Here is a 26093-nt window from a genome sequence, read left to right on the forward strand (position 1 = left end):
TTGTTGCGCATGGCTCCAACAGGTGCAATAGGCTTCAGTAGAAAGGTCAGGAAACCCTTCTTAACAATCAGAGCTACCTAAGAGTGGAATGGGATGCTTTGGGATGAGGTAGGTAGTGAGGTCCCTGTCAATGGAGATCCTTAAGCATGTGCTGGACAGCCAGCCTCTTGTCCTGTATCCCTGCAAGGTCATTCCTATCCAGGGAAGGGTTGGATTAGATGGACTAGATGCCTTTAAGGACCTTACCTACAGGAAAAAAAAGTAGGTGATACAAGTGCTAAAGTCACTGATCTGAGTTCAAATCCAGCCCCAGACACTTACTCCCTCTAGGACCTTGGTCAAGCCCCTTAACTTGTCTGACTCCTTCAGTTTCCTCATCTGGAAAATGGGGAAAATAATAGCACCTGCCTCCCAGAGTAGTCGGAAAACTCTAAAGAGATAATATCTGCAAAGCACTCTGGCAAACCTTTAAGCCCCACATAAATACTACTTTATAATTCCAAATTACAGATTCTATGGAGTTTGTGCTAGGCTTTAGGGAGCCTGAGATCTTTTTTTTTTTTTTAATTTATTTTTTAATGCTTACCTTCTGTCTTGGAATCAATACTTTAGATTGGTTCTAAGGCAGAAGAATGGTAAGGGGTTAGCAACAGAGTTTAAGTGACTTGCCCAGGGTCACACAGCTAGGAAGTATGTGGGGCCACATTTGACTCCAGGGTCTCCCACCTCCAGCCTTGGTTCTCTATCCACTGAACCTCCTAGCTACCCCTTTTCATTTTTTAAAAAAAAATCGATATATTCCCAAAAAATTGATTTAAGGATCCTTTTTAAAATTTTATTTTTATATTAAATATAAATATATATTATATAATATATATAAATATATAAAAGATTAAAAACAATAAATGAATGAATAAATAAATGAATGAATAAATGAATTAATGAATAAATAAATAAATAAACAAATAAATAAATGAATGAATGAATAAATAAATAAAAGAATGAATGAATAAATAAATAAATAAATAAATGGATTAATTTATAATCTGAACCAAGCATTGTGCTCCTGGCAAAGTGGCCGAGCTGATTTCCTCCACATCTACAGGCTTCCCCCAGGCCAAGGATGTTCTCCCCTCCTTCAGCAGATCTGTTATTGAGCTGGGCACAGAGTTCAGATGGTGCCTCAGTCCCATTTAACCCTCTTCTGATTTATTCCAATCAGATCTCTGATTCTCCCATCATTAGGAGGTAAAAGTCTTAGGGAGCAAAGTCTGTTTGTGCTCCTTCCTCTCTATTCCCACTATTGGATGCGAAGGAAACACTGCATAAACATTTGTTTGTCCAGTAATCTCTTTGAAAACAGTAGTCTATGGATTCATCTCTTTGATGCTTATTTCTCCATCTGTAAAATGGGGAGAATACTTCAACTGGCTCTCCCCAGGGCTTGAGGAGGAAAGTGCTCTGTAAAAACAAACCCCAAAGTCAAGGAGGTCTCTGAGGGTGGGGCGGGAAAGGCAGAGTATAAAGATCTCAAAGCACAGACAGGAAGGGGGAGACGTCCGGGGTGATGCCTTACCAGGTCCTTAAAGAAATGCAAAACGCAGACAGGTTATTCCGCCTTAAAGCAAGGAGCTCTAATATCCCTTCTGGTTTTAGCCAATTTCCATCTTGGCAGGAAGCGCCAATCTGAGCACTGCGCAGCATTACAAGCTCGCTGGCTGTCAGAGTGATGTCTGAGCCAGTGCTTGAGTGGTATTCTTGTCATTTCACTGTGGAAAGAAACTTATCAGGCTGACATATAAAAGCCTCTCCGAGAAGCGACTCATGCCAAAATGGAGCCACACTTGCCCCGCTAACTGAATCTCGTTCCTCTAACTCTCGTCATTACACGCTCTGATTCTGAATATAACTCTGAGAGTCTAAATCAAAAGCAAATCAGCCCGGCGCAATCCAATTTCCTTCTAGAAAACTGGGGGCCGGGGGAGGAGGGCACACACAGAAACATCCCCAGCCGGAAGCCTATGGGGCAAGCGAGAGCAGCGGCTTGGTAGAGGGGGTCCCCGGCACTGGACTCCGAGTCGGGGATTCAAATCCTGTCCCACGCACTCGCTGGCTGGGGGACCTTGGAAAAGTCAATTCACGTCTCTGAATCCCAATTTCATCATCCACAAAATGGGGATAATAAAAGCACCTACGTGGAGATTGGGTGGGGAGCAAATGGGATGACCTAGTTGAGCCGCTTCTACATCTTCACGTTAGGGATTAAGTGGATGGCACGTGGGAATTACTTGTCAGCTCCCGGAGGGGGGAGGGAAGACAACCTGAATCATAGAACCATGGAAAAATCCTTAAAAATTAATGAATAATTAAATAATTTTAAATCAATTCAATAATCATTAAATAATAAAAATATTTTAAAAATTAAAAATAATTAAAATATAACAATTAAAAACACAGATCTTAAAGTTTTCCATATTTGCTAGTGTAAGATTAAAAATTAATATCCAAATACTCCAAGTATTATTTTTATAAGATTTAATAATAATAACTTGAAGCAAAGGAAAGAATAGCTTCAGTAAGGAGAAAGCTTCCCAGACCCCTGAGCCATCAGAGAAGCCCTAAGGGCGATGTCTCCAGCCAACCTATTTCCTAAACGTAAGGGAGACACCCAACCTATTTCCCAAACGTAAGGACGCAGAGTCAGGACGTAAAGGAAAGGGATGCTGGGTAGTGTAGTTCAGGGGTATAAAATTTCTATTTACACACCAGCTAGTAACAAATGTGACTGTGTCTATTATAAGCAGCCTAACAGCATGACTAGCCAGTCGGCTTTGGGGTTAGAAAGAGAAGCCTACGGTTGGAGGAGAAGGAAATGAGCATTTGTAGAGTTCCTCCCTCCTGTGCCAGGGACTAAACTAAGGACTTCACAAATATTTCATTTGATTTTGAACCCAAGAAAGACTTGAGTTCAAGATGCCTCTAACACAAAACTGAGCACCATGCCTCAGTTTTCTCATTTGTAAAATAAGGGACTTGGACTCAGTGGGCTTTGAGGTCCCATATGATCCTCTGAAGTCAAACTGCCTTATTTCCTTGTGGGCCTCAGACAATTTGGCCAGTGAGTCCTATGTATAACTATAAACACATTTCATACATGTGTAAAATTCTACACGCATATATAAATCGATATAACATGTGCCTCTATGTCGATTTCCATTAATGATGTATATGGATATCAACCTGCCACAAATGACATGAACATACATATATGTTTAGAGAAACACAGACACAAACATTTACAGACATTCTCCTGGGTCCAATTCAGATGTGACTCCTCCTGCAGGAGGTCCTTCTTGACCAACTCTGCCACCACCATCACCACCACCAGCAGCACTACCTTCCTCCTGACTCTTCCTCTCACTCTTTGGGAACACTTGCCTGACCTCTCCTGTGTTCTTAATTAGATTATAACATACTCTGAGATGATTAGATGAAATCGGCTCCTGGAGGGTGGGGGCTGAGCCATTCTTATTTTCATTTTATTTTTCCTGTGCCTGGCATAATGCCTTGCATATACCAGGCATAGAAAAATGATCTATTGGTTTGAATCATGTACAGACACACACACACACACACACACACACACACACACACACACACACAGACCCTGCTATGTGTCTAGGCACTTCTATGGGAGTCCCCATACCACATCCTGGGGGTCGACCCTTGGTCCTTCAAGGCTAGGCCAGCAAAGCTCAGGCACATGAGCCCAGTGCCAGACTGAGTGTCTATCGCCCAAGGGTGTACAGTACAGGGCAGAGAAGCTCCATAGCAGAAGGCTGGACACCCAGGATGGATGTTCTCAGCGCCACAACTTGTAAAAACAGAGACAAAGAAAGGCTGCTCTCTGAGTCGGTGGAGGGAATGAGTATACCAGGGAAGCTTCTAGTCTTTTCAAAGAGAGAAAGAGAGCCACAGCGAGAGACTTATAAACAACACGGAGGAACAGCTACTTATGACACATCGATGGATGGCAGAGGGAGATGACAGGGAGACTAAAGAGCTAAGATACATCTATATGGAAAGGCAAATGGACCCATGAATGGGACAGATAGCTGGATGGAGATACGGTGGATGAAATAGGTAGTAGGCAAGATCCATACACACACATGTAAAGACTGACAGATAGAAATGCAGAGAAAGGACAGAGGATGGGCAGACAGAGATAGATGAAAGGTGAAATAGGTGGATGGCAGATGATGCCTACATAAATAAAGACATAGAGATACATGGACACAGCACCTAGACATAGACGGAGAGAGACAGAGACAGATAGATAGCAATAGGCAGACAGATGTGTACATATAAAGGGACAGTAGTTTTTAGGTCTGTGAGGGACATCAGGAGTTATTTAGTCTGGCACTCAGATCACCAATGCAAGTTATATTAATATCTGCACAAACAAATACACACTTTGGAGGCATCACAGTCACACAGAGGACAGATATTGGACCCAAGAAGAGTCTTGTTCGAATCCTGCCCCTGGACTGTGTGATCCCAGGCAAATCTCCTGGCTGATCAGAATCCTCTCCAAAATACCATTTACAGAGAGGTTATGATCATTATATCAGTGCAGGGTATTTTCATACCAGGAGTTTGCCACGCTGAGAAAATTGCAGGTTCAGAATGTGTGTGTGTGCGTGCGTATGCAATAGAGAACAGAGACTTTATATCATAAATGTGTGTGCATGTGTGGATGGATGCTGTGGTGAGGAAGACAAAGGTTTAAATCCTTTCTTGGATGGATATTGGCTGCTGTGTGTTCCTGGAAAAATACTTGAACTTCTCAGTAATCCAAAGAACCCAGTAAGACCCTAACTTGCAGAGAAGGCAGCATCCTGTATTGGTTCAGCCAGTCTCCATACCAAGACTTACCAGTACCAGCTACAAAATAAAACCATCACTACCACTAGCGCCACCATGAAAAGTCACCCATCTCTCTTCCATCTACTTCTCTATCTACCATCTATCATCTAAACTGATCTGTCATATCTCTATTTCACCTATATTCATCTATCATGTATTCTTATATATCTGTTTGTCTAGTCATCCATATCCATCCATAAATCTACCTGTCTACTTGTCTATCCATCATCTGTCCATCCATCAATCTATTGATCTATTTATCCATCCATTCATCCGTCCATCCATCCATCGATCTATCTATTAATCTATCCATCATTCGTCCATTGATCTATCTATCCATCCATCCATCTGTCCATCTATCTGTCTATCTATCCATCACCTATCACATGTCCATCCATTCATCCATCCGTTTGTCCTTCCATTCATCTATCCATCTGTCCATTGATCCATTGATCTATCTATTCATCATCCATCCATCAATCTATCTATACATTCATCCATCTGTCCATCTATCTTTCTATTTATCCCTTACCTATCATATGTCCATCTATTCATCCATCCATCTGTTTGTCCTTCCATTCATCTATCCATCTATCCATCTGTCCATTGATCCATTGATCCACTGATCCATGCATCTGTCCATTCATCCATCTCTCTATCTATCTACACATGCCAACACCACATCCTTCACATGCTTCAATAGATGGACGCGTCTATTTCCCACGGCTATACCTAATGGACGTTAGCACTGACATTTCATTTAAGGGACACAAATCCATCTCTGGCCAAGAAAGGCCTCAGGGCCTGGGCAGCCCCAACCCAGAAGGGCCCAAAGGAAACCTTTACCCGTCAGCAAGTAGGAGTTACTCTTCAACTTTGTGTGCGCAGAAAGCTCCCTGCCCACCTTCCTGCCCTCCCACCCCCACCCCAAAGAGGAGCAAGTCGTGAAATGTGCCGCAGTTGAGAAAGGCCCATTTAGCCAAATTGCATACCTGTGCTGTGTCAGCTTTCTGCTGGATTCATCTCATTCCATTGGTCTAATGGATGCCAATTGAATTTAATTAACAAAACTACTTTGACTCCTTTCATACTGTGCTGAATGTAATGAAATCCTTCTTCTTCTTTTTTTTTGCATTCCACTAAAGAATGTCCTTTACTGCAGGCCCACTGCTAGAATATTAAATGCTCCGTGTTACGCTTAAAGGATATAAGGCGGCCAGCTCTTGCCCCATGACTTAAATGTAGTTACCGACTTACATAACATAAAATAATTAAAAAGATACTCTGATAGTGATACACCGTATAGATTCAATTACCACAATGTCTCCATTAAAGGCACTTTTATAGTATGAATAAAATGCAAATCCTCTTTATGGATCAATACCAGAATATAATTCTATTCTTCCTCCTGAGAAGGAAGTGGGCCATAATAAATCATCCACACATGAAAATGGGAAAAAGCGATTTCTTCTGAAAGGGCTCCTTTAAGCCTACACTCAGCTCCAGTCGCCCCGTTTTCCCATCCATTAAGGCCCTTGTTTTCAGACTCAAGACTTAAAAGGGGGGGGGGGAGGCAGATGGGAGCCCATGTTGGAGAACGCTAAAGGAAGCATCCATTGGTAAAAGCCATCATCGTGGTTCCTTGTGGATCCGAAATCCATAAGAGACGTTCCTACGGAATTAAATCATCTTCCCTAAATCCAATGGGGAAAACAGAAATCGCTCCAGCCTGTGTGGAGGGAACAGACTAACTTCTGCCTGGCCGGGCACCCAAAGCCCAGTTCTCATGATGGATTATTGTGGTATCTCTCGATCTCTGACTTTGAACTCTGACCCCCTCCTCCTCTTCCCCCCCACAACTGACAGTTGGGCCCTACCACTTGCCATCTGTAGAGCCTGGAAGGGGAGAGGACTTCGCTTACATTAATCAACCAATTAAGAAGAGACTTAAACAAAACAGAAAGCATAATAAAGCCCTGACTGCTTAATAGCTGCTCCACTTTTAATAGTTGTCTTCCTGCCGTTTGCTGACAAGATTAGGGCTAATCTATGGAGGCTTCACCAAGATGGCGTGAGAAAGGAGAAGCAGATGCAGCGGCCACCCCGCCGCGCTGGACCCTGCTCGCTGGCCCAAAGGGATGCTGGGAGGATGGAGAGGTCGACCTCCAGGAGCTCATGCTAGAGGAGCGGGGATGGATGGCCACAACGTACCATGACTGTGTGCATGAAGGGAGCCCGTCGGAAGAGAGTGCGTCCCCACTGGAAAGTGGAGCACAACTGGACCCTGGGGAGCGTGGCTTAAGCTAGTGATGGGGAGGAAAGCAACAGCCGTCGGAGCCTCAACGTCTTCCTCCACAAAAAGAGCGTGAACAAGCCGCGCGCTAAGCTGTGAAATACTGTCACAACGTGCCATGGGGGTCTGGGTTCAAATTCTGCCTCCAAACCACTGTAGGTCTCCATTTTGCCATCTGTGAGATGAAGGAGATGGACTAGACCAGAGGTATCAGACTCGGTCCAGAGGACTAGACCTGGGAAACTCCTGAAGGCAGATGGAACAGGATGAAAACAGAACCGAGAAGTGTTTAACAAAATAAATAAATCTAGGAGAGAACATGAATAATGGAATGTGTGTTTTCTAAGTTAATACGGGCCCACAGGGACAAGGGATAGAGCCCCCGGGCTTAGAATCAGGAAGACCTGAGTTCGAATCAATTCTCTGACATTTCCCAGCTGTGCCAGCCTGGGTGAGTCACTTGGCCACCATTTCCTAGCCCAAACCGTTCTTCTGCCTTGGAACCAATAACAGTATTGATTCTAAGACAGAAGGGAAGGCTTAAAAAAGCCTCTAGGCCTGGCTCTCAACCCACTGGGCCATCGAGCTGCAGGATTCTTTGTAAATTCCTCTGACAAAATCCATGCTCTGTGAATGTATTTGGGAAGCTTTCGAGGTCCCCCCTCCATCGTCCATTCCAAAAGCTAGAGAACCGAGTCCAGGAAGCTAGTATTGAGCAGAAAACTCAAGCATGGGGCTCTAGGAGCGATTACACAATTTGCCCTCATCCTATTTCTCTTCCTAACTGTTTGGTTTGGGCTAATATTAAACTAAGTTTACATTCTTGGTTGGGGAGGCAGAGGGGTGGACAGGTCAAGGGGTGAGAGTGGACGATAGGTGATGGAGTATGGCCTGACTGGGCCATGAAGGCCAACCAAAGACACTCCGGGGATGGAGCAGCTGCCAATGAGCACTCTCTCCAAGCTGACCTAGTGCTGTTAAATCACCATCATGGCGGCCAACTCTTAGGTGGGACAACGTCTCTCCCTTTGGCCTTTTGGGTACTTCCCTTTCTCCTGCCCTTGGGGAAACTCAAACACTTCCCATCAACCCTTTGTTGGCATGAAAGTAATAATTCGTGCTCCATCTGTGCTCTCCCAAACACACAAGTAAAGACTGGACAGGCCTTGGAGCCTTGGAGCCAATGTTTCCATCGCCCTCTATCCATTTTATGAATAATTTACATCAATGATGGCTTTTAATCCCTGCCATAAGCCTGTGAGGCTGGTAGTGCAAGTAATATTGGCCCCATTTGACAGATAAAAAGACTGAGGTCCAGAATAAAGAGATTCCTTTGCCCAAAGGCGCACAGTAGGGCAGCTTGCCCTAGACACTAAGTGGATCTTCTGATTTCCAGTCCAAGACTCTTTCAACTACCATCTATTCTAATAGACTCAAACAAACACCCACTAATGTTCTGATTCGTGTTATTAAGAGTTTATACAAATCAAAGTCCTCTCTGTATGTCTGACCTGCTGCTTGCTCACAGGCCCCATGGTTAGAAACAATCCCTGCAGCAGAAAACACCAGAACCAAGAGAAAACGGGTCCCCCGAAAGACACGGAAAAGGAACTGTTTCCTCCATTCGTTCACTCAACATACATCTACGAGGTCACTTGCGGGGGACAAAACTGAAAAGTTACTCAATCAGAAAATGTTTCTCAAGGGCATCATGGCACAGTGACTAGAGACTGGTTGTAAAAGAGGGAAAGACTTGAGTTCAAGGCCCATTTCTGAAGCAGAGTGGCTGTTTGACCCTGGACAAGTCACTCGCTCTCCCTGGATCCATCCTTTAAAAAAGGTCAGCACGAGGAGCCTGAAGCTCTACAGGCTAAGAGAGTTCATAGAAGGGAGACTCCAGAATGAAATTCTCTTGACAAGAAAAGATGTCGGTGACAAAGAAGAAGAACCAAAGTAAGAAATCCCCATTAGGCAGTCAATAACGTTGTGTCCACGAGAGAAAGCTAAAGACACTTCCTGACCTCGAGGCACTCAGAATTAAGTTAAATTAAATTAAATTAAACGTCCAGAGAGAGGATGAAGAAAAAATAACTCGACTTGAACACAAAAATTCAGTCGGATCCTCTGCAAATGCTGTCAGGCGGACCAAAGCTCAGAGTTCATGGAAGCTTAGGATGAAGGATAAGGACAACGTTTATTCACTCAAAAAATACTTACTGACCCCCTCCAGCTTCATCCTGGCAAAATAGGGAGAATCGTGCTTTAAAATATATGGTGGCGGGGGGAGGGAAGACAATGAGATGGCTGAAGACCGGAATCCTGGGTTCAAATCTGACCTCAGACACTTCCTACCTGTGTGACCCTGGACAAGTCACTGAATTGTGTTACCCTTCCTGCTCTTCTGCCTTGGAACCCATACACAGTATTATTCTAAGATTTAAAAAATAAAATATGTGTATACACGTGCCCACGCACATGTGATACACATGTGTACATGTATGTTTACATGCCTTTGCCTGTATCTATCTCCTTTGTGTGTGTGCACACATGTGGGAGGGGGGTGCTAACACCTCAAACTGTCCTGGAATTAAATGGGCAGCCTTCAGAGGCAGTGGCTTCCCCATCTCTGTCTCGGGTTCCTTCTTTATAAAAGGAGGGTGCTGGTGTCAGGAGTTTCTTCCAGCTTTAAATCCTCCATCGCCTGTTCCTCTGCTCTACTCTCTCTAGCGGGGCTGCAGGGCCCCTCACCGCGGATTCCTGGACCCTCAAGTCCGATTCTACACGAATTACAGAATTCAGAGGCTACCCCTCGGCCAGAGACAGAATCGGCGTCGCTGCGGCTCCCAAAAGGACTGTGCTCCCCGTACGAAGAACCCCAGCCTCCTGTCCCTGTGGGGGGCTACAGCCGGGCCAGCGAGCCCCCCTGGAGCTTCGGGTCTTCCCAGAGACAAGTCCAGAAGCAAACCCCCTCCCTTCTTCGTCCTCCGCCTGGAAGTGTTTTCCGCCAGGGCTCAGCGCAGAATCTGGGCAGGATTTGGCCCTCTTAGAATTCTGGGGAGGCACAAAGCAGGATTTTCCCGGTTCTTTTCAAACAAATTCATTTCCATACGATTTGACATTTTCATGTCTGGTTTCTCCATATTTTTAATGTTTTTATGCAAAAGAAAGAGACATCCTGGCCAAGAAAGAAGACAGCCTTCCGTCATCCCTGCGGAAGCCCGTCCGAGCTTGGAGCATGTAAGGAGAGTCCAGATAGAAGGCCTGGACGGGCAAGTCTGCCCTGGGCTGGTTCTGATCATGAACATGCCTCAGAGAAATGAAAACATGAGCGCTCCGTGTGCCGGGAAGGAAGGCTTATCTGCTGGGTCCTGTTTCCCTGGGAGAGGCTTATGTTACCGACGACCAAGCGGTCTCCAATTAAAGAAGGGAGCCTTCGGGGGCCGATGAAAGGGGCTCTGCCAGCCAAATACTTTCCTCCTGACTTTTGCCATTTCCAGTGCGGGGGGCCGTCGGCCTCTCCTAAGTGATGCTGAGCAGTCGGGGCAGACTGCATGCTGCAGGGCGAGGATGCGGATGCGGAGCCACCAGGGACCAGAACGTCGCGCGCAACGGTTCCCGGCAGAGATGGAATCCGAACGGATACAAAATGGAGGAAGGAATGCCTGAGCTGGAAAGCAGGGATTGGATTCCAGAGAGGCAGGCGGGACCCAGAGTCCCCGGGACACGGCTTGGAATCCCCTGCATGGGCTCTGTGGCCTCAGTTTCCCCCTGTTCAATGAGGCGATTGGGCTGGACGACCTCCCCGGTCCCTTCGAGGTTATAAACCAGAATCCTATGAACTTTCTGGCGGTGTGACCGTGCCCAAGTCATTCAGACGTTCAGTCTCTGTTTCCTCCTCTGGAAAATGAGAGGCCCCATCTCACGGGGTTGTTCCAAGTGAATGAAAAGCCTACTGTAAACCATATATGCATGAACTTTTAATCTGATAGGAATCATGTCTACAATCATATCTAAAATTTAACTCCTAATAAAATTCATGCCTGACTCTCTCCCTCCCATTTGAGGGCTTCCACAGATCCCCTGGAGTGCCATGAATACATTGCAGGGGGTCTATGAACTTGGAAGGACAAAAACACATGACATTTTTGTTTTCATTTACCTCCAACCAAAACGTAGCATTTCCTTTGATTATTCAAAACTACGATTCAGAGAAGGGGCCAGCGGGCTTCGCCAGCCTTCCAGAGGGGCCCAGGGCACAAAGAACCCAAAACATGAAGACCCCCTGCTCTAGATCATCCGATTCTACTTGGCTCCAACAGATTCTAAAACATGAAACGAAAATCTCCCGTTCTTGACATGCCAACGGGCCAACAACTACGTCTCACCCCTCGCCTACATCATTCTCACCGAGGCAAAGATTTCAGGGAAAGGTCAAGTCTGTAGGACTTGGACAGAACAATTCCTGGCCAGTCTGAATGGTCGCCGTGGATTTCCAATGAATCATGACAGTCTCACCAAGTCTCTTTAGGGAGTCCAGTAATACCTACACATACCTGTAGTATGTGTCAAGAACAGCCTTGGTTTGATTTCAAGAAACCTATTAATTAGAGAGAGAAAGGAGGACGGGAGAGTGAGAGGAAGAGAGTCAGAGAGAGAGAAAGAGAGAGACAGAGAGAGAGAGAAATAGAGAGAGGGAGAGAGAGACAGAAAGAGATAAACACAGAGAAAGAAAAACAAAGAGACAGAAAGAGAGACAGAGACAGACAGAGAAAGAGATAAATACAGAGAAAGAGAGACAAAGAGACAGAAAGAGAAAGACAGAGACAGAGAGATGGAAAAAGAGAGAGATGGAGAGAGAGATAGAGAGAGAGAGAGATAGAGAGAGAGAGATAGAGAGATAGAGAGAGAGAGAGAGAGAGAGAGAGAGAGAGAGAGAGAGAGAGAGAGAGAGAGAGAGAGAGAGAGAGAGAGAGAGAGAGGAATCACTCTATCACTCTCCCTTTTGGCACAGGGCAAGTTAGAGCTCAAACTCAGTCCTGAATTGAAGAGATAACTTCTGCTGAAATAAGCATTCCATGTGGGTACCCTTGATCCTTTCTCAGCACCCTCACCCTGGAAGTATTCATCTTCACTTAAAGCTTTGTTCTACGACTCCCCCAGCGAGCAGGAGCTGAATGTTCACATGCCCCTATCTTTTTGCACAATGTCTCCTCTTTCAAAATAGTTGTGTTTTCCAGAGACACACAACCAGAAAGAGAGTTTGGCCTTTGGAACCAGAGTTGTCAATCTCCAATTTTTTTTTATTTTAAGCATCTACACAAGCCTCAAGAGGATCTTTGTTCCTTCTGCAGTCTTTCCTGCTAAAATCACATTGATCAGTAGCAATCAATAAGGGGAGGAAAAGGACCCTGGCTAGCAGAACTGACAATTGGTATTTCAGAATTCCAAAAGACCTTTAATCCTTTTCTCTGACCCTGGCTCTGACCAGCAGAGTTCAAGGAGGGACTGGCCTAAGGCTGGCAGCTTGCTGAACATTTGTCCTGGTAGCCAGGGAAGCACCAAGCAGGAGGGATTCCAATTCTGATCACAGGCTACTATCCCAGGAGCTAGAGAAGATTCCTCCTCCTCCTCCTCCTCCTCCTCCTCCTCCTCCTCTTCCTCCTCCTCCTCCTCCTCCTCCTCCTCCTCCTCCTCCTCTTCCTCCTCCTCCTCTTCCTCCTCCTCCTCCTTCTCCTCAGGCTACTTGCTTTGGAATCCATTGAAAAGAAGAGATGAAATAAACAGCATCATCATTGACAAAGGACGCAAAGTCAAACTAGGTCTGGGTGGTCATCCAGCAAGCCTAGAGAGGGCTCATCATAAAAGGAACTTGGTTTATTCCAGCCAGCAATGGGGGAAAGATGAAAAAATTAAGGCAGAACTTGTCAGACTTCACTCAGATACAGCCAAAATCAACAAAGATGCTATTCCAAGGATTCTACTCAATGTGTCAGCCTTTGGCACCTACTATATATGATGGGCTGAGATGAGCTTGAAGGTTACAGACCAGGAAAAAAATGTCCTTGTCCTCAAGTGACTTACCATCTACTGGAGTTGGAGGATCAGGCTCATTCATCCATGCATTCGATAAACATTTATAAAGCACCCACTATGTTCTGGGCACTGTGCTAAGTTCTAAAGATACAAAAAGAGGCAAAAGGCAGTCCCTGTCTTTGAGGAGTTTACTCTAGTGTTGGAAGAGACCTCAGGGACCATTAGTCCAAACCTCTCTTTTTACAGATTAGGAAACTAAGGCTCAAGGAGGTAAAGTAATTTGCCGTGGTCTTGAAGGGTTAGAACTCAGTACCTCTGATTCTAGAACAGGTCTTCTTAACCAAGGGTCTACAAATTTGCTTTAAATGGGTTTCTTTTTTTCTTTTCCAGTTAATATTTTATTGTAATTATTTTTTTTCACTTTTATTATATTTTTAATGTAGTTGGTCTTCTTGGCAATACTTTGTATTTTGTTTTATGCATTTAAAAATATGATTCTGAGGAGTCCGTGGGCTTCAACAGACTTGATTGTCCAATGGGTCCGGGCCATAAAAAATAGTTAAGTACTCCTAATCCACAGATAGATGTCATATACGCAGTTAAGTATGCTACTTAACTCTCCATGGCTCTCGCTAAGTTATTATTTTTATAAATAATAAAAAGGGTTCAAATATGATACTTTGAGGGTTGAAAAGTGTCTTATTTGATCTTCACAACAATCTTGTGAGATTTGTGTTATCATTGTCCCATTTCACAGCCCAAAGAGCTGAGGCTCAGAGACCATAAGGGACCAAACCAAAATAGCCCATAGGTGTTCAGAGGCAGGATTCGAACCTCGTTCCACCAAACTCCACATCCAGTTCTCTTTCGCCTGGGCCTAGAAAATGAATTAGTTCCCAACTTTCTGTCTTGGGGATCTGAGTTCATGAGTCACCCCAAAACTACGAAAAGACCAGATATTACAAAATAAAACCATCAGGTAGATGAGGGTATTTGTATACAGATGGTTTATTTAATCTGGAGACAACACGGTTTTCCCTTTCCCTGGAGGATCTCAAGGCTAACATCCCCAGAACAGTATCAAGTTTACTTCACTCTTCTCGCTGCCTGTAAAACAAAGAAATCTGTCTTGAGTTTCCTGACGTCCCACATGTTACTGTGACTAATCCCAACCCAGTTTATTCAGAGGGCTCAGAGCAAGTCTCTGGCAATCCCAGGCCATTGGAAATACACCAGACGGGCTCTCTGGCTTCGGAAAGGACGGCGGGACCCTCCGTCCGGCCAGCGCGTACCAAGCAAGGGCAGACCCGACCTTCCGATGACACGAGGCGCTCTCAGAAGAAGGGAAAGTGCTTCTACCTGGGAGATGGAGGGGGAGCCCCTCACGCTCCTCTTTTCTTTTTTATTTCTCATTTCCTTTATCAGCCATGCAGTACTAGTGCTACTCCCTATCACCATCTGTACACACTTTCCCAAAAGACCATCGCAGCTGTCCAGTTTAACACATACACACACGCACACTCACACACACTCACACACACACACTCATTACTCTTTCTGTCTGTAGCTAATAAATACCCATTGGAGGGGGTTTTGGAAAAGCGCTATTTCTATTTGGGGCTTCGTTTTGCAAAGGCTGAAGCAGATCCATTTGCACCCCAAGACCCCACATCACTGTCTGCAGTCCAGCACTCCCAAGAAGCAACAAAACTAAGGTGAAATGGTGTCCCCGCCCCAGCCCAGCCCCCCAGCCTTGCTTGAGCTATTTTTTCCAAAACAATTTATCTACATCCAAATGATTTCATCTTGGCCGAGGCTCCATCTCCCCTCCTCACCTCTCCTTTTCTTAAATTTTCAATGGATTGATTTTATCTCCGTACTTTTCCCCAAGGATCCACCCATCCTTTACTTCTGAAAAATGGGCAAGATGGCCCTTGATTTTGTTTTTAAGGTCCCACAAGTCTCTTTGGAGAAAACAGTTTTAAAGAGACAATAAATAATAAAAACTGGGGCTCTGGGTCTTCTTGGATCTCTTTTAAATATTAAAAAATTTAATTAAATGAAACGGACTAAGTAAACATCCTAAAATTTACATTGACTTAAAAAATGAGCTAAAAAAGAACTTGGTCAATCAACTGAAGTTGCACCCGTTACACAGAGTGTCCCAAAAGTCAGCTCAAGATGGGACTAAGACTTTTGGGAATGTATTTATTCACTTATAGGAATCTACATTGTATATCTTTTTAACATGCGCTCATTATCGTCCCCATATAAACTTTAGCCCCTTGAAGATAGACTGTTTCGTTCTTTGTAATTATATCCTCACCTATAGATGCCACGGACCAGGGAAGAGCTCCTGGAAAAAGCTCAAAGCGTCTCAGGCTGGTGGAAAGGATTCTGCTTTCTTATTATTTTCTTGTATAAGTCGTGCACTCTGCAAATCTTAAAGTTTTAGAAAATTAACCAAAATGAGGGCTGGAGGCTAGAGGTGGATGAAGAACTGACCATTAACCAATACATTTCTTTTTTTTTTTAACCCTTACCTTCCATCTTGGAATCAATACTGTGTATTGGTTCCAACACAGAAGAGTGGTAAGGGCTAGGCAATGGGGGTCAATCAAGTGACTTGCCCAAGGTTACAAGGCTGGGAAGTGGCTGAGACCAGATTTGAACCTCCCATCTCTAAGGCTGGTTCTGAGCCCCCAGTACATTTCTAAACTGTCTATTTTCTAATACGTTTCCCCACTGATTAAAATCTGGGGAGTTTAAATAGGAGAGGTTGCCCTTACAAGTCACTGAGAAATCATTAGGACGTTAAAAATAAAAATAAAAATAAACCTCCTGAACCAAACCATTCCTGATGGTCTGTGGTTGCCCCTCTCCCAAATCCTTGTTATTAGTGCAAGTTCCCCAGTTCACAGTGAACTTCAGAGACAAGACCTTAAAGCACTCCAGTCTCCAGCCTCCAACACTGTATTAAATTTGAAGGAGGAATGAATTACCTACTTTTCCCAAGAGTCTCCCTGTTGGTACCCAAGCTGGTCCTGTAGTCGCTGATAAAGCCCCTTTTGTCCTAATTGCAACCTTATGAGTACAGCTAAGAGGGAGATGGAGGCTCCCAGCCAGAAAGACCACAAAGCTAGCAAGGAAAGCCCCGGACCCTTAACTGGGCTCCACGCCTCCAAGCGGAGTCCCTTCCACCATCATGGTAAAGTATCTATTTGGGGCAAGGCGAGAAAATGGCGAGAAAATGATTTTCTCATCCCCAAGCCTCAGTTTCCTCACCTGCAAAATAACTCTACAATAGCGATAATGACAAGAAGGTCTATGGCTTTCAGGATGATCAAATGAGATGAGATCATCACTATAATACTGATCATGATAATAACTTACCACTAAATAGAATAGAAATAATACATATAAACAAATTTGTTCATAAAGTACCTATACACACATATGTGCACATATAAATAGAACCACACATATAAACACACATGCACATGTGTATATACGTGTGTGATTTAAACATGTTATTACATGTATGTTACATGTGTGTGGTGTATATAATCTCATGATGTCTGGTGAAGGGCACTTAGGAACTACAAAGTGTTTTATTTACTCTGAACTTAAGAAAAAACTAAAGGCTAGAACCCAAGAGTCAGTCCAAGTTCTTCATCATTCTCAATGATTCCCTATGGCCATGGCAACTTCCTAAACTCTCAGAAATCTGAAATCATGTCAATAAAATTGGGGTGGGGGCAACTGTGTGAAAGAGAGGACTAGCCAGTGGACTGGGGAGTCAGGAGATCTGCGCTGGAACCTCTGGTCAGCCTTCGGAGCGTTTTCTCCCCCAAACAATGGTTTTCTCATGGGTAACCTGGGAAATACTAAGCCTTTGAGGGAGGGTGGTTGAAGGATGTACTCGATAATTTATGTAAAGTCCTCTGTAAACCTCAGAGCCCCGCTACACTGTCACTAATTATTATGAACAATAAAATTTTATGCTAATCATCATTATCATGACCATCGGCGTGTCACTGAAATGAAAGCACTCGAAGGAAATTATTGATTAGAGCCTTTGCAGGGAGGTCACACCAGCAGAGAGACACTGAGGCTGAGGGTCATCAGTGCTGGCTCTGGAAGGGGCCCTCGGGCAGGGGGCTCACACCAGGGAATGTCGGGGGCGGGAGGCATTCTTAGACCAGGGAATGGGTGAGCCAAGGAAACTTAAGCAGACCCACGAAGGGGGGATAAAACGTCTAGAACTATGCAGGAAGAGCTCAAAAGACCCTTAAAACTCATCTGGTCAAGTGCCTTCATTCTATAAAGGAAGCCCAGGCCAAGGGATTAAGTGACCACCCAGATCCCAGTTGGCTAATGAACCTGTTTTTATTTTTATAAACATAGTGAGGTAGTTAGTTAGTTAGTTAGTTAGTTGGATCCCTTCTGTTTAACTTCTCTATTACACTTCTACAGTTTCCCTGGGGAAGAACAAGAAAGATTTTAGTGAATAAGCATTTGGGTGAGGGACCCATTGGGGAAAACCCTGAAGTTGATGTTTTTCCCCTCTGAACAGTCTGTGATATGACAAAAATTATTCACCAAGAAAAAAAAAAACCAAACCCCCTCCAAAGAGTTTAAAAGGCAAGAGACCAACTTGCCCATAATTCCATTTGGAATGCCCCACCGGCCTGTTCTAGGGAAGACCAAAGAATGGCTGAATCACAGAACTGGACCCAGGGTATCAGGGAACTTCCAATCCATCCTCCTTTGTCTGTGGGCTGAACTGTACTCACCCTCTTGCTGAGAAAAAGCATGGCGGCCTTCAAGATCTCAAGGGAGTCCAAACTTGGCCACAACTAAAATCCTGGCAGGTTTAAATGATTAATTGAAACAATTAATGAACTGGCTAAGAGTGTGCTTTATTTTAGCCCATCTCTGCTCCGATTACGGATGAGGAAACTGAGGCTCAAAGAGGACAAAGAACTTTTCCAAGGTCATCGAGCCAGTAAGCTCATTTTGAAATGAGAAGAAAATCTGGAGCACTTAAAATGATGGATACCAAAATGCCCTAATGACAAATGTTCTGTTTCCAAACAGAGAATCCCACATCTGTCTGACAGAAAGGAGTATTACTAGGTCATAAAATTAAAAAGCATGGTAGAATGAGCTATGAATTTTGAGTCAAGGGGCCTGGGTTTGATTCCCAAGAGAACTACTTATTTTCTGCACAGCCTCAAGTAATTTCTCCCCTTTTAACCTCAATTCAATTATAATAATAACAATAACTAGTTTCTACATCAGGCTTTAAGATTTTCAGAGCTCTTGACAAAACTCATCTCATTTTATTCTCACAACAACCACGTGAGAGAAGGCTTTTGTTGGCCACATTTTATGGAGGATGAAATTGAGGGAGTCAGAAACAGAGTGATTTTCCTAAAATTGCCCAGCTATTGTGTCTGAGGCTGGATTTGAATTCAGGTCTTCCTGATTCCAGGTCCAGTGCTCTAAGTACCTGTAAAATAAGGAGATTGGTCTAGCCAGCCTCTTAGGCCTTTACAGGTTTTAGGTCTTACGGAATAGTTCCTTTGTGTCCTCTCTCTAATTCTGTTATGTAAGGGAATTGGGTAGAAGGCCGACCTGCCTTGGAACCCATCCCACATTATTTGTGGTGCTGAGGTAGGCCAAATGCTTCTCTCATTTTCACTGTACCAGAATCCTACAAACAATCATGGTCTCTCTCTCTCTCTCTCTCTCTCTCTCTCTCTCTCTCTCTCTCTCTCTCTCTCTCTCTCTCTCTCTCTCTCTCTCTCTTTGTCTCTGTCTCTCTGTCTTTCTTTCCCTTTCCCTCTCTCCATCTCTCTCTGTCTCTCTCTCCCCCCCTTTCTCCATCTCTCTGTCTGTCTCTGTCTATCTCTCTCCCCTCCTCCATCTCTCTCTGTCTCTGTCTCTCTCCCCCTTTCTCCTTCTCTGTATCTGTCTCTCTCCCCCTTTCTCCATCTCTCTGTCTGTCTCTGTCTCTCTTTCTGTTTCTCTCTCTGTCTCTCTCTCCCCCCTTTCTCCATCTCTGTCTATCTCTGTCTATGACCCCCTTTCTCCATCTCTCTGTCTGTCTCTGTCTCTCTCTGTTTCTCTCTCTGTCTCTGTCTCTCACCCCCTTTCTCCATCTCTGTCTGTCTCTGTCTCTGTCTCTCTCCCCCTTTCTCCGTCTCTCTGTCTGTCTGTCTGTCTCTCTAAATTACTGCCGTCTATTTTAGAATCCCCACCTCAATTCTCCAGTGGGTCAAAAATCAGTCTTTCCCAAGCCAGAGTGACTGTTTCCCTTGCTGCCGACTCACAAACCTCTGGCCTTTCCCAGAAATCAAAGGTCTCGGTAGCTTAACAGTAATGTAGGTGGCGACTGTACAAAGGGATACATTTATTCATTTTTGCATATTCTTCATCTTTTCCCCGCGTCTAGGAAGCAAAAGTCACGAACAATACACACTTGAGCTGGGGCACTTAAGGCATCAATATCCTCTTTCTCCAAAGGCCCTCCCAGGAGCCAAGGCCCATGAGATGGCACCCTTCTCTCCCCAGCCCTCCTGGCTTTGTTTTATTGAACAGCAAAAGGCCAAGTTCAAAGCCAGTTTTTCTAAATGCAGATGGCCATTCTCTAGGCGGGGAAGTAACACAGAAAAACTCAACTCGAGTCACTCCTGGGAGGCTTTCCTACATAGCTCTGAGATGCTCGCTTTGGGGGCTCACGATCCCCCCAAAAGTTCTGGGGAGGAAGGCCTTATATTCCTCATGAAGCCTCAAAGAGGACACCCATTCCAGGCACAGCAAGGACCCACTATCTTTCTCTGACAGGAACTCCCAACAATAGTTATCCTGTTAATGGTATCCAGGGACAATGAAGCCATTCTCAGAAGTTACTTGAAACTGCTTTTCCTAAAGCAGAAAATCTACCCCTAAAAAAAGAAATAAGCACGTAAGAGAGAAGCATCACCCTCCTCCCTCCCCAAACAAGTATTTCTTATCAGATATAAAAGGAAGAAACTATTTCCTTGCTCTTAAATGTCACTAATGATCAGAGAACAGCCTCCACTTCTAGGGGATGATCCAGAGCATCACCGAAATAGTAACAATCTTTTCATAACCACCCAGTCTTTTCTGTCTGAATTCTGAGGACAAAGAGTCCCAATACTTGAGTTCAGATGTCCATTCTGTGCCTACTTCCCGGCCAAACCTGGACAAAACACCAGCCCTCTTTCTTCACTTTCCTCATCAGCGAAATGAAGAGTTTGAATTAGATGATGTCAAAATTGCCTTCTACACTAGCAATAATAATAATAATAATAATAGCTAGTACTTATGTAGCACACTGTGAACCTTAAAGCACATTTCCTTTTTTCCTATAAAAAAAAGAGAGAACCATGTAAGAGAATGAGGAGGATGATAACAGCCAAACTTAAGAGATGTCCAACCGAAGACATATCATAGCCTGATAACACGAAATCAAAAACTATCGAAGTAGAGAAACCTTGTAGAAAAAATCAAAAATCCACACAGGAACCAGAGGAGGTCTGTACCATCCTCTCTGTTAACGGATCGGCCCCCAAATTCTCAGTGAGCCGACAGTCATCCTTTTCTTCTTTTTTTTTAGCCATCATTTAATCCACCTGCAAAATAGTCCCTCAAACATTCAACACAAAAGAACAATAGCAGGATTAATAACTGTCCCAGGACCACATCTCTGCTTTTCCGAGTCTGATGATTAAATATGAGAGGAATGAAAACAATAATAATCATAGTAACAGGCAGTAATGATTCAAGAATCATTCTCAGAATCGAGATGTGGGTTCAAATCCTGCCCGTTATAAGGAGTTTAGAGGTCATTTAGCTTCTGTGGGATCCCAAAGAACCATCAGAAATTTGTAGATTGCAAAGTAGTTGTTGATCTGCATTTAAAAGCAAAATATTTCACTGGGGTGATCCCTGTATGGATGACATCAAAAAGTCTAACGCTAATAATAACAAAACTCATAATAACAAACATCTAGATTTTTTAATATTTGTGAAGTTCTTTCTCCTCGTTATCTGTTAGAACCCTTGATGTCTGGAAGATGGGAGTCCCAGATCTGCCCTTGACACAGTCTGTAAGATCATTTGCCTCTCAGAACCTTGACTTGGTTACCCTCTAAGATGATAAGATCCAAAGGATAGAGGGCATTTCCATACCAGAAATTCCCCGCCCTGATGAACTCTCAGAACCAGACCAAAACAACAAGAGCTTCTCTAACCATGCAAAGTCCTGTTATCTCATAGCAATGATAAACAATGATAACTAATATTCACAAAGTAGTTTACTGTTCACAAGCGACTTCAAATCTATTTTCTCATGATGACAGATTTGTATACTGTGCTTTAAACTGTGCCATTGGTTTGTATCTCATCTGACCCTCTTAAAAACCTCATGAGGTAAGATTATCCCCACTTTACTGATGAGGAAACTGAGGTCTGGAGAGATTGCAGAGCTAGAGGACCCAGGTATGCCCTGATTCCAGGTCCAGCAGCCTCCCCACTACCCGGCTGCCTCCATGTCGTGCAAAGACACCTGGGCTGTATGCTCTCTGTGTATTTCACTCTCATGAACATTTTTCATATTTTGTTCATAGTTTATTTTCTCGATGGCATGTTCTGAAACTGCAAGATCCAAACTGTCTCCCTCCCTCCCCAAGAGATGGAAAGCGATTTGATCTGGGTTACACATGAAGAGTAACTAAAGTTTGCTTGTTGGTTTAATCCTTCTCAAAATGGAGAGCCCAGAGAGCCAACGTCTATTATCCCAACACAGAAACGGGTATAAAAGGACACAAAGGTTCCAAAGAGTCCCTGATAGCCACTTCCAAGGCTTCTCCAAGAAGCCCCCGTATTGGCTCACAAAGCAGCAGGAATCCGGAGAAAGTCTCCGTGTCTCGTTTTTGGTTAGCTCGCTCTCGTCCACTCTCCATTTCATGAAAGATTCAAACTGGCCAAGAGGTTGTGCTCAGGATCACCTCGACAGTCCGGTCCATCTGTCCAGCCTCCCTCCCTTTGACCTCAATCTGGCCGTCCTTTTGCAGCCAAGTCCCTTCGGGAGTCCATGGGATTGGTCTCCCCAGTGGAGCTGGGTCGGATCCCCCGGAGGCAATGGGAGCCCTGGGGCCAGCCTGCCATGGATGGGCCCCCATGTGCCCAGCCCGCCAGTCCTTCTCCCAGCCACACGGGTCTAGTTAAGGGACCTCCTTTAGACTCCAGAGAGGGAGGGAGATGAGAATGGGGGTGGCAGATGAGGGAAAATGACCTCCACCGAATTTCACACCCTGAAAAGCAGGTCCATCGTTTTAGGCGATAAATACGATTGAACAATATAGCACCACGGTTCCTGGGCCATCCAATGCCAACTATTTTTCCCTGTCCAAAATCCAACCAATCGGAGGAGGCTTTGTGACTCACCACAGATACATCTCGCCCAATAGTGTGAACGTGCTGCGCGGCCCAATCAGGTTCTGACACAATTACAAAAAGGGGGGAAAAAAGGCCCCAAACCATGGCAACAGAGACAACAGCCTGGCAATGGCAGCTGCTCCTCAGACAGACGTACAATTTTTAAAGAGTCTTCATTAAAAAAGTACTCTTTAGTGCCATTTTCATGCCCGCACCCGCCCCTCCCCGTAGGTCATCGATCAGAAGGCGAGAGCCCCCTTTAAGACAGACAAAAACTGGATCGACATAGCCACAAACTGCCCAAATCTGACCATATCTGTCCACTTCCCACCAGTCCAGGGGAGCCACTTACTGGCTACATAAAAGTGTATTTGGGGAGCTTGATGGGGCTGATGGATGGGGAAGCATCAAAGAGCCTTGGGGTCATCGAACAGTCTCTCTCATTTTACAGAAGAGAAGCTGAAGCCAAGAGAACAGAAATGACTTATCCAAGGTCCCACAAGGGACAATAAAGGGCAGGGCCAGAATTTGACCCTCAGTCCTCTGACCCCCAAATGCAGCATGCTTCCCCTCTAACAGGCTACCTTTCCTCTAGCATCCTGATTCCATTTATTGACTCCACTCATCATCATCACCATAATGATTGATGTATATTGCTCTTAAAAGTTTACAAAGGGAAGTGGGCTAGGTGGTTCAGTAGACTGAGAGTCAGGCAAAAAGACAGGGGTCCTGGGTTCAAATTTGACCTCAGATACTTCCTAGGTGTGTGACCCTGGACAAGTCATTTACCCCACACTGCCCAGCCCTTACTGCTCTTCTACCTTGGAACCAATATCCAATATTGATTCTAAGATGGAAGTTACAAGGTGTTTTTTTTTTAAGTTTACAAAGCACCTTACACCCATTATTCTCAGTTGGGTGTCACAGCAGAGCTCGTAAGTATATTATTCTTATTTACAGAAGACCTAGTTGGAGCTCACAATAAATCCATGAATTGTCTCTGCTTTCACAGCTACCAGGCAGCAGAGGAAGGACTCCAACGCAACAGTTTCTGACGCCAAGCCCATTCCTACATCCCTACGCCATAATGTCCCTCAACCACTTGGCCCGTTAATGCATAAAAGGTGCTTATTGTCCATGGACCTAAAAAAAAGTGGGATAAAAGACAAGGCACTGGGTTTGAGCCTCTGATGGACCATCAATTTCCTCGATGGCCTTCCCTTCCATGTCCTCAGTTTCCCCTGCTATAAAATGAGACAACCGTCCAGCTCTGTATCCTATGATCTCGGTTTACCCTTTCCTAAAAATGGGCAGACGTATAAAGGAGTCAAAAAGCAGTTATTAAAGACCTACTATGTGCCAGGCACTGGGACTACAAATGGCACATCAATATTTTCCAAAATAAAGACTATGGCAAGGGTGGGCTCAAGGGTCGGCATGGAAGGAAGGAAAAGATCCCTCCCAATTGTAATGTTTAGGAAGTAGTTGACAACAGTCTAGCAGGTTCCTTTCAAATTTGCCCTCAATGTACAGGCATAAATAACTATAATTCACACAAAAGAATGTCACTTAAATCATCTTCCCAGACGAGCTAGGCATTTCCAGTTTCACAATCCACGGTAGGCAGGGCTTTTCACTTTTGCACTGAAATCATTCATAGCTAAGCTTGTGGAACTCTGTAGTAGCAAAAACATCCCAAGCTGCTCACATCAAGTCATTTAAATGCATTAAAATTAAATCTGTCCCCGCTTCCCTTTTCTCTTTTCTCCATATGAAACTCAGTTGAAAGTCATCAACATTCTCGTCGTACAATTACATCGTCTCCTCTCAAAATCTGGATATTTTAAAATTGCTTTTAAGAATTGATTCACATGAGGCCATGTTCCACGGGGTGGAGTCTAAGCATTCCTAAAACATGCAAACAGAGCGGATGCCTCTAGAAATATTAAGGATCACTAGAATTATGCCCACTGCAAACAAACTGGGAAGAGCACTGGATGTGGCAGTGCGAAGACCTACGTTCCAGATCCAGGTCTAAGTGTTGGGTCTAAAGGTCCTTTTCCACATGGCCCCAAGCAAGTAACGTCAACATTCTAGATCATAGTTTCCCCCTTTGTAAAACAGGAAGAAAACCACCTGTCCTGGCCATCCCATAGGGCTGTGAGAACCAAAGGAGAAATCGAATACAAAAATGCTTAGGAAAAACGGCTCTTCTCAAAATAAGGGGTCACTATTTGATTCCTACAATGGGATCCACATCGGTGTGGCTTACCTCAAGCCATCCTCCTGATGTCGTACTGAAGCGGGTGGCTTCTGGGACAACAAGGCAGAATATCCAGGACCATTCCAGCCAGCATATTTGCCCATAAAAGGAGGCTTCTGAAACACCCTAAACATCGACAATTCAAAGACGGGGAAGAAGTCGATCCCTTCCAGATGCTATCCCAAGGCCAACAGCCTCATGACCAGTGTCATTCTCTCCAACTTGACCAAAACTTTACTGTGTGCCTGAGACGACCTGAATTCAACACAAACCTCCCAGAAGAAAGAATCTCACCTCTTGGTCTCTTTGAGGGGGAAAAAAGGGAAGAAAGATGGCTAACGAGTAAACATGGGGGGTCTTTTATTTTATTAAATAACATTATTTTATTAAATAAAGTATATTACGTAATTTATTAAATAAATAAATGAAAAGGTTGGGAGAAGCTTGCAATCTAACCCCCTACTCTAGCAGGCTGCCAAGGACCCCCAAGGCATTTTCTGTTAGTTCTGAAGCAAAACTTTCTTTTATACATTGTTTCTCTGAATAAGAGTATGAACTCTTTGTATCCCTAATACTTAGTTACTAAGCCTTAGTACATAAAAGGCACTTAAATGATTTTTCACTCACTCATTCATTCATTCCTATTCTTCTTTTTGCCAAATTCACCACCAAATCCCAAATCTCCTTCTGTCAAGGGTAGATGGAAAATGAGGGGAATTAAGGAGTACCATTAAGTAGAAGGAAAATAAAGCTTTCTAAGATACAAGAAGCAACATGGAAAAGGAGAAAAGGTCCCGGCACTAGAATCAGAGGACCTCAGTTTAAATCCCTCTCTCCTCGGATGCTTACTACCTGTGGGACATTGGACAAGTCACTTCCCCACCGCTGGCTTCAGTTCCCTCATCTGTGAAATGGAGCAGGGTAGACTAGATGGCTGCTGAGGTCACGTCTAGCCCTGGATGGATAATCCTATGATTAAAAATAACTGAAATGCTTTTTCCTGTTTGTCCCTGGTTCCTTCTCAAGTAACCGTCTGGATTAGCACCACATCTTAGGGCCCAGCAACCACCAAACACCACCACAAATCAAGTGTTTTCTTTCGAGTCT

The 26093-nt window shown here is 44.3% G+C and overlaps 1 protein-coding gene across 8 annotated transcripts in view; it reads right to left on the reverse strand.

The window, feature by feature from the left end:
- The window catches only part of NFIA (nuclear factor I A), a 499453-nt gene that overhangs the window by 451049 nt on the left and 22311 nt on the right, over window positions 1–26093 (reverse strand). The window contains exon 3 of one of the 8 annotated variants that reach the window (XM_056814130.1): window positions 12915–14359. The exons of the other annotated variants lie outside the window; for them this stretch is intronic. Coding sequence (XP_056670108.1) covers window positions 14313–14359 — 47 coding nt within the window. The 3' untranslated portion in view covers window positions 12915–14312. Of the gene's footprint in view, window positions 1–12914; window positions 14360–26093 lie in introns of those variants that run through there. 8 annotated transcript variants of the gene reach the window in all.

This window comes from Monodelphis domestica, chromosome 2, assembly GCF_027887165.1.
Source record: "Monodelphis domestica isolate mMonDom1 chromosome 2, mMonDom1.pri, whole genome shotgun sequence".
NCBI lineage: Eukaryota > Metazoa > Chordata > Mammalia > Didelphimorphia > Didelphidae > Monodelphis > Monodelphis domestica.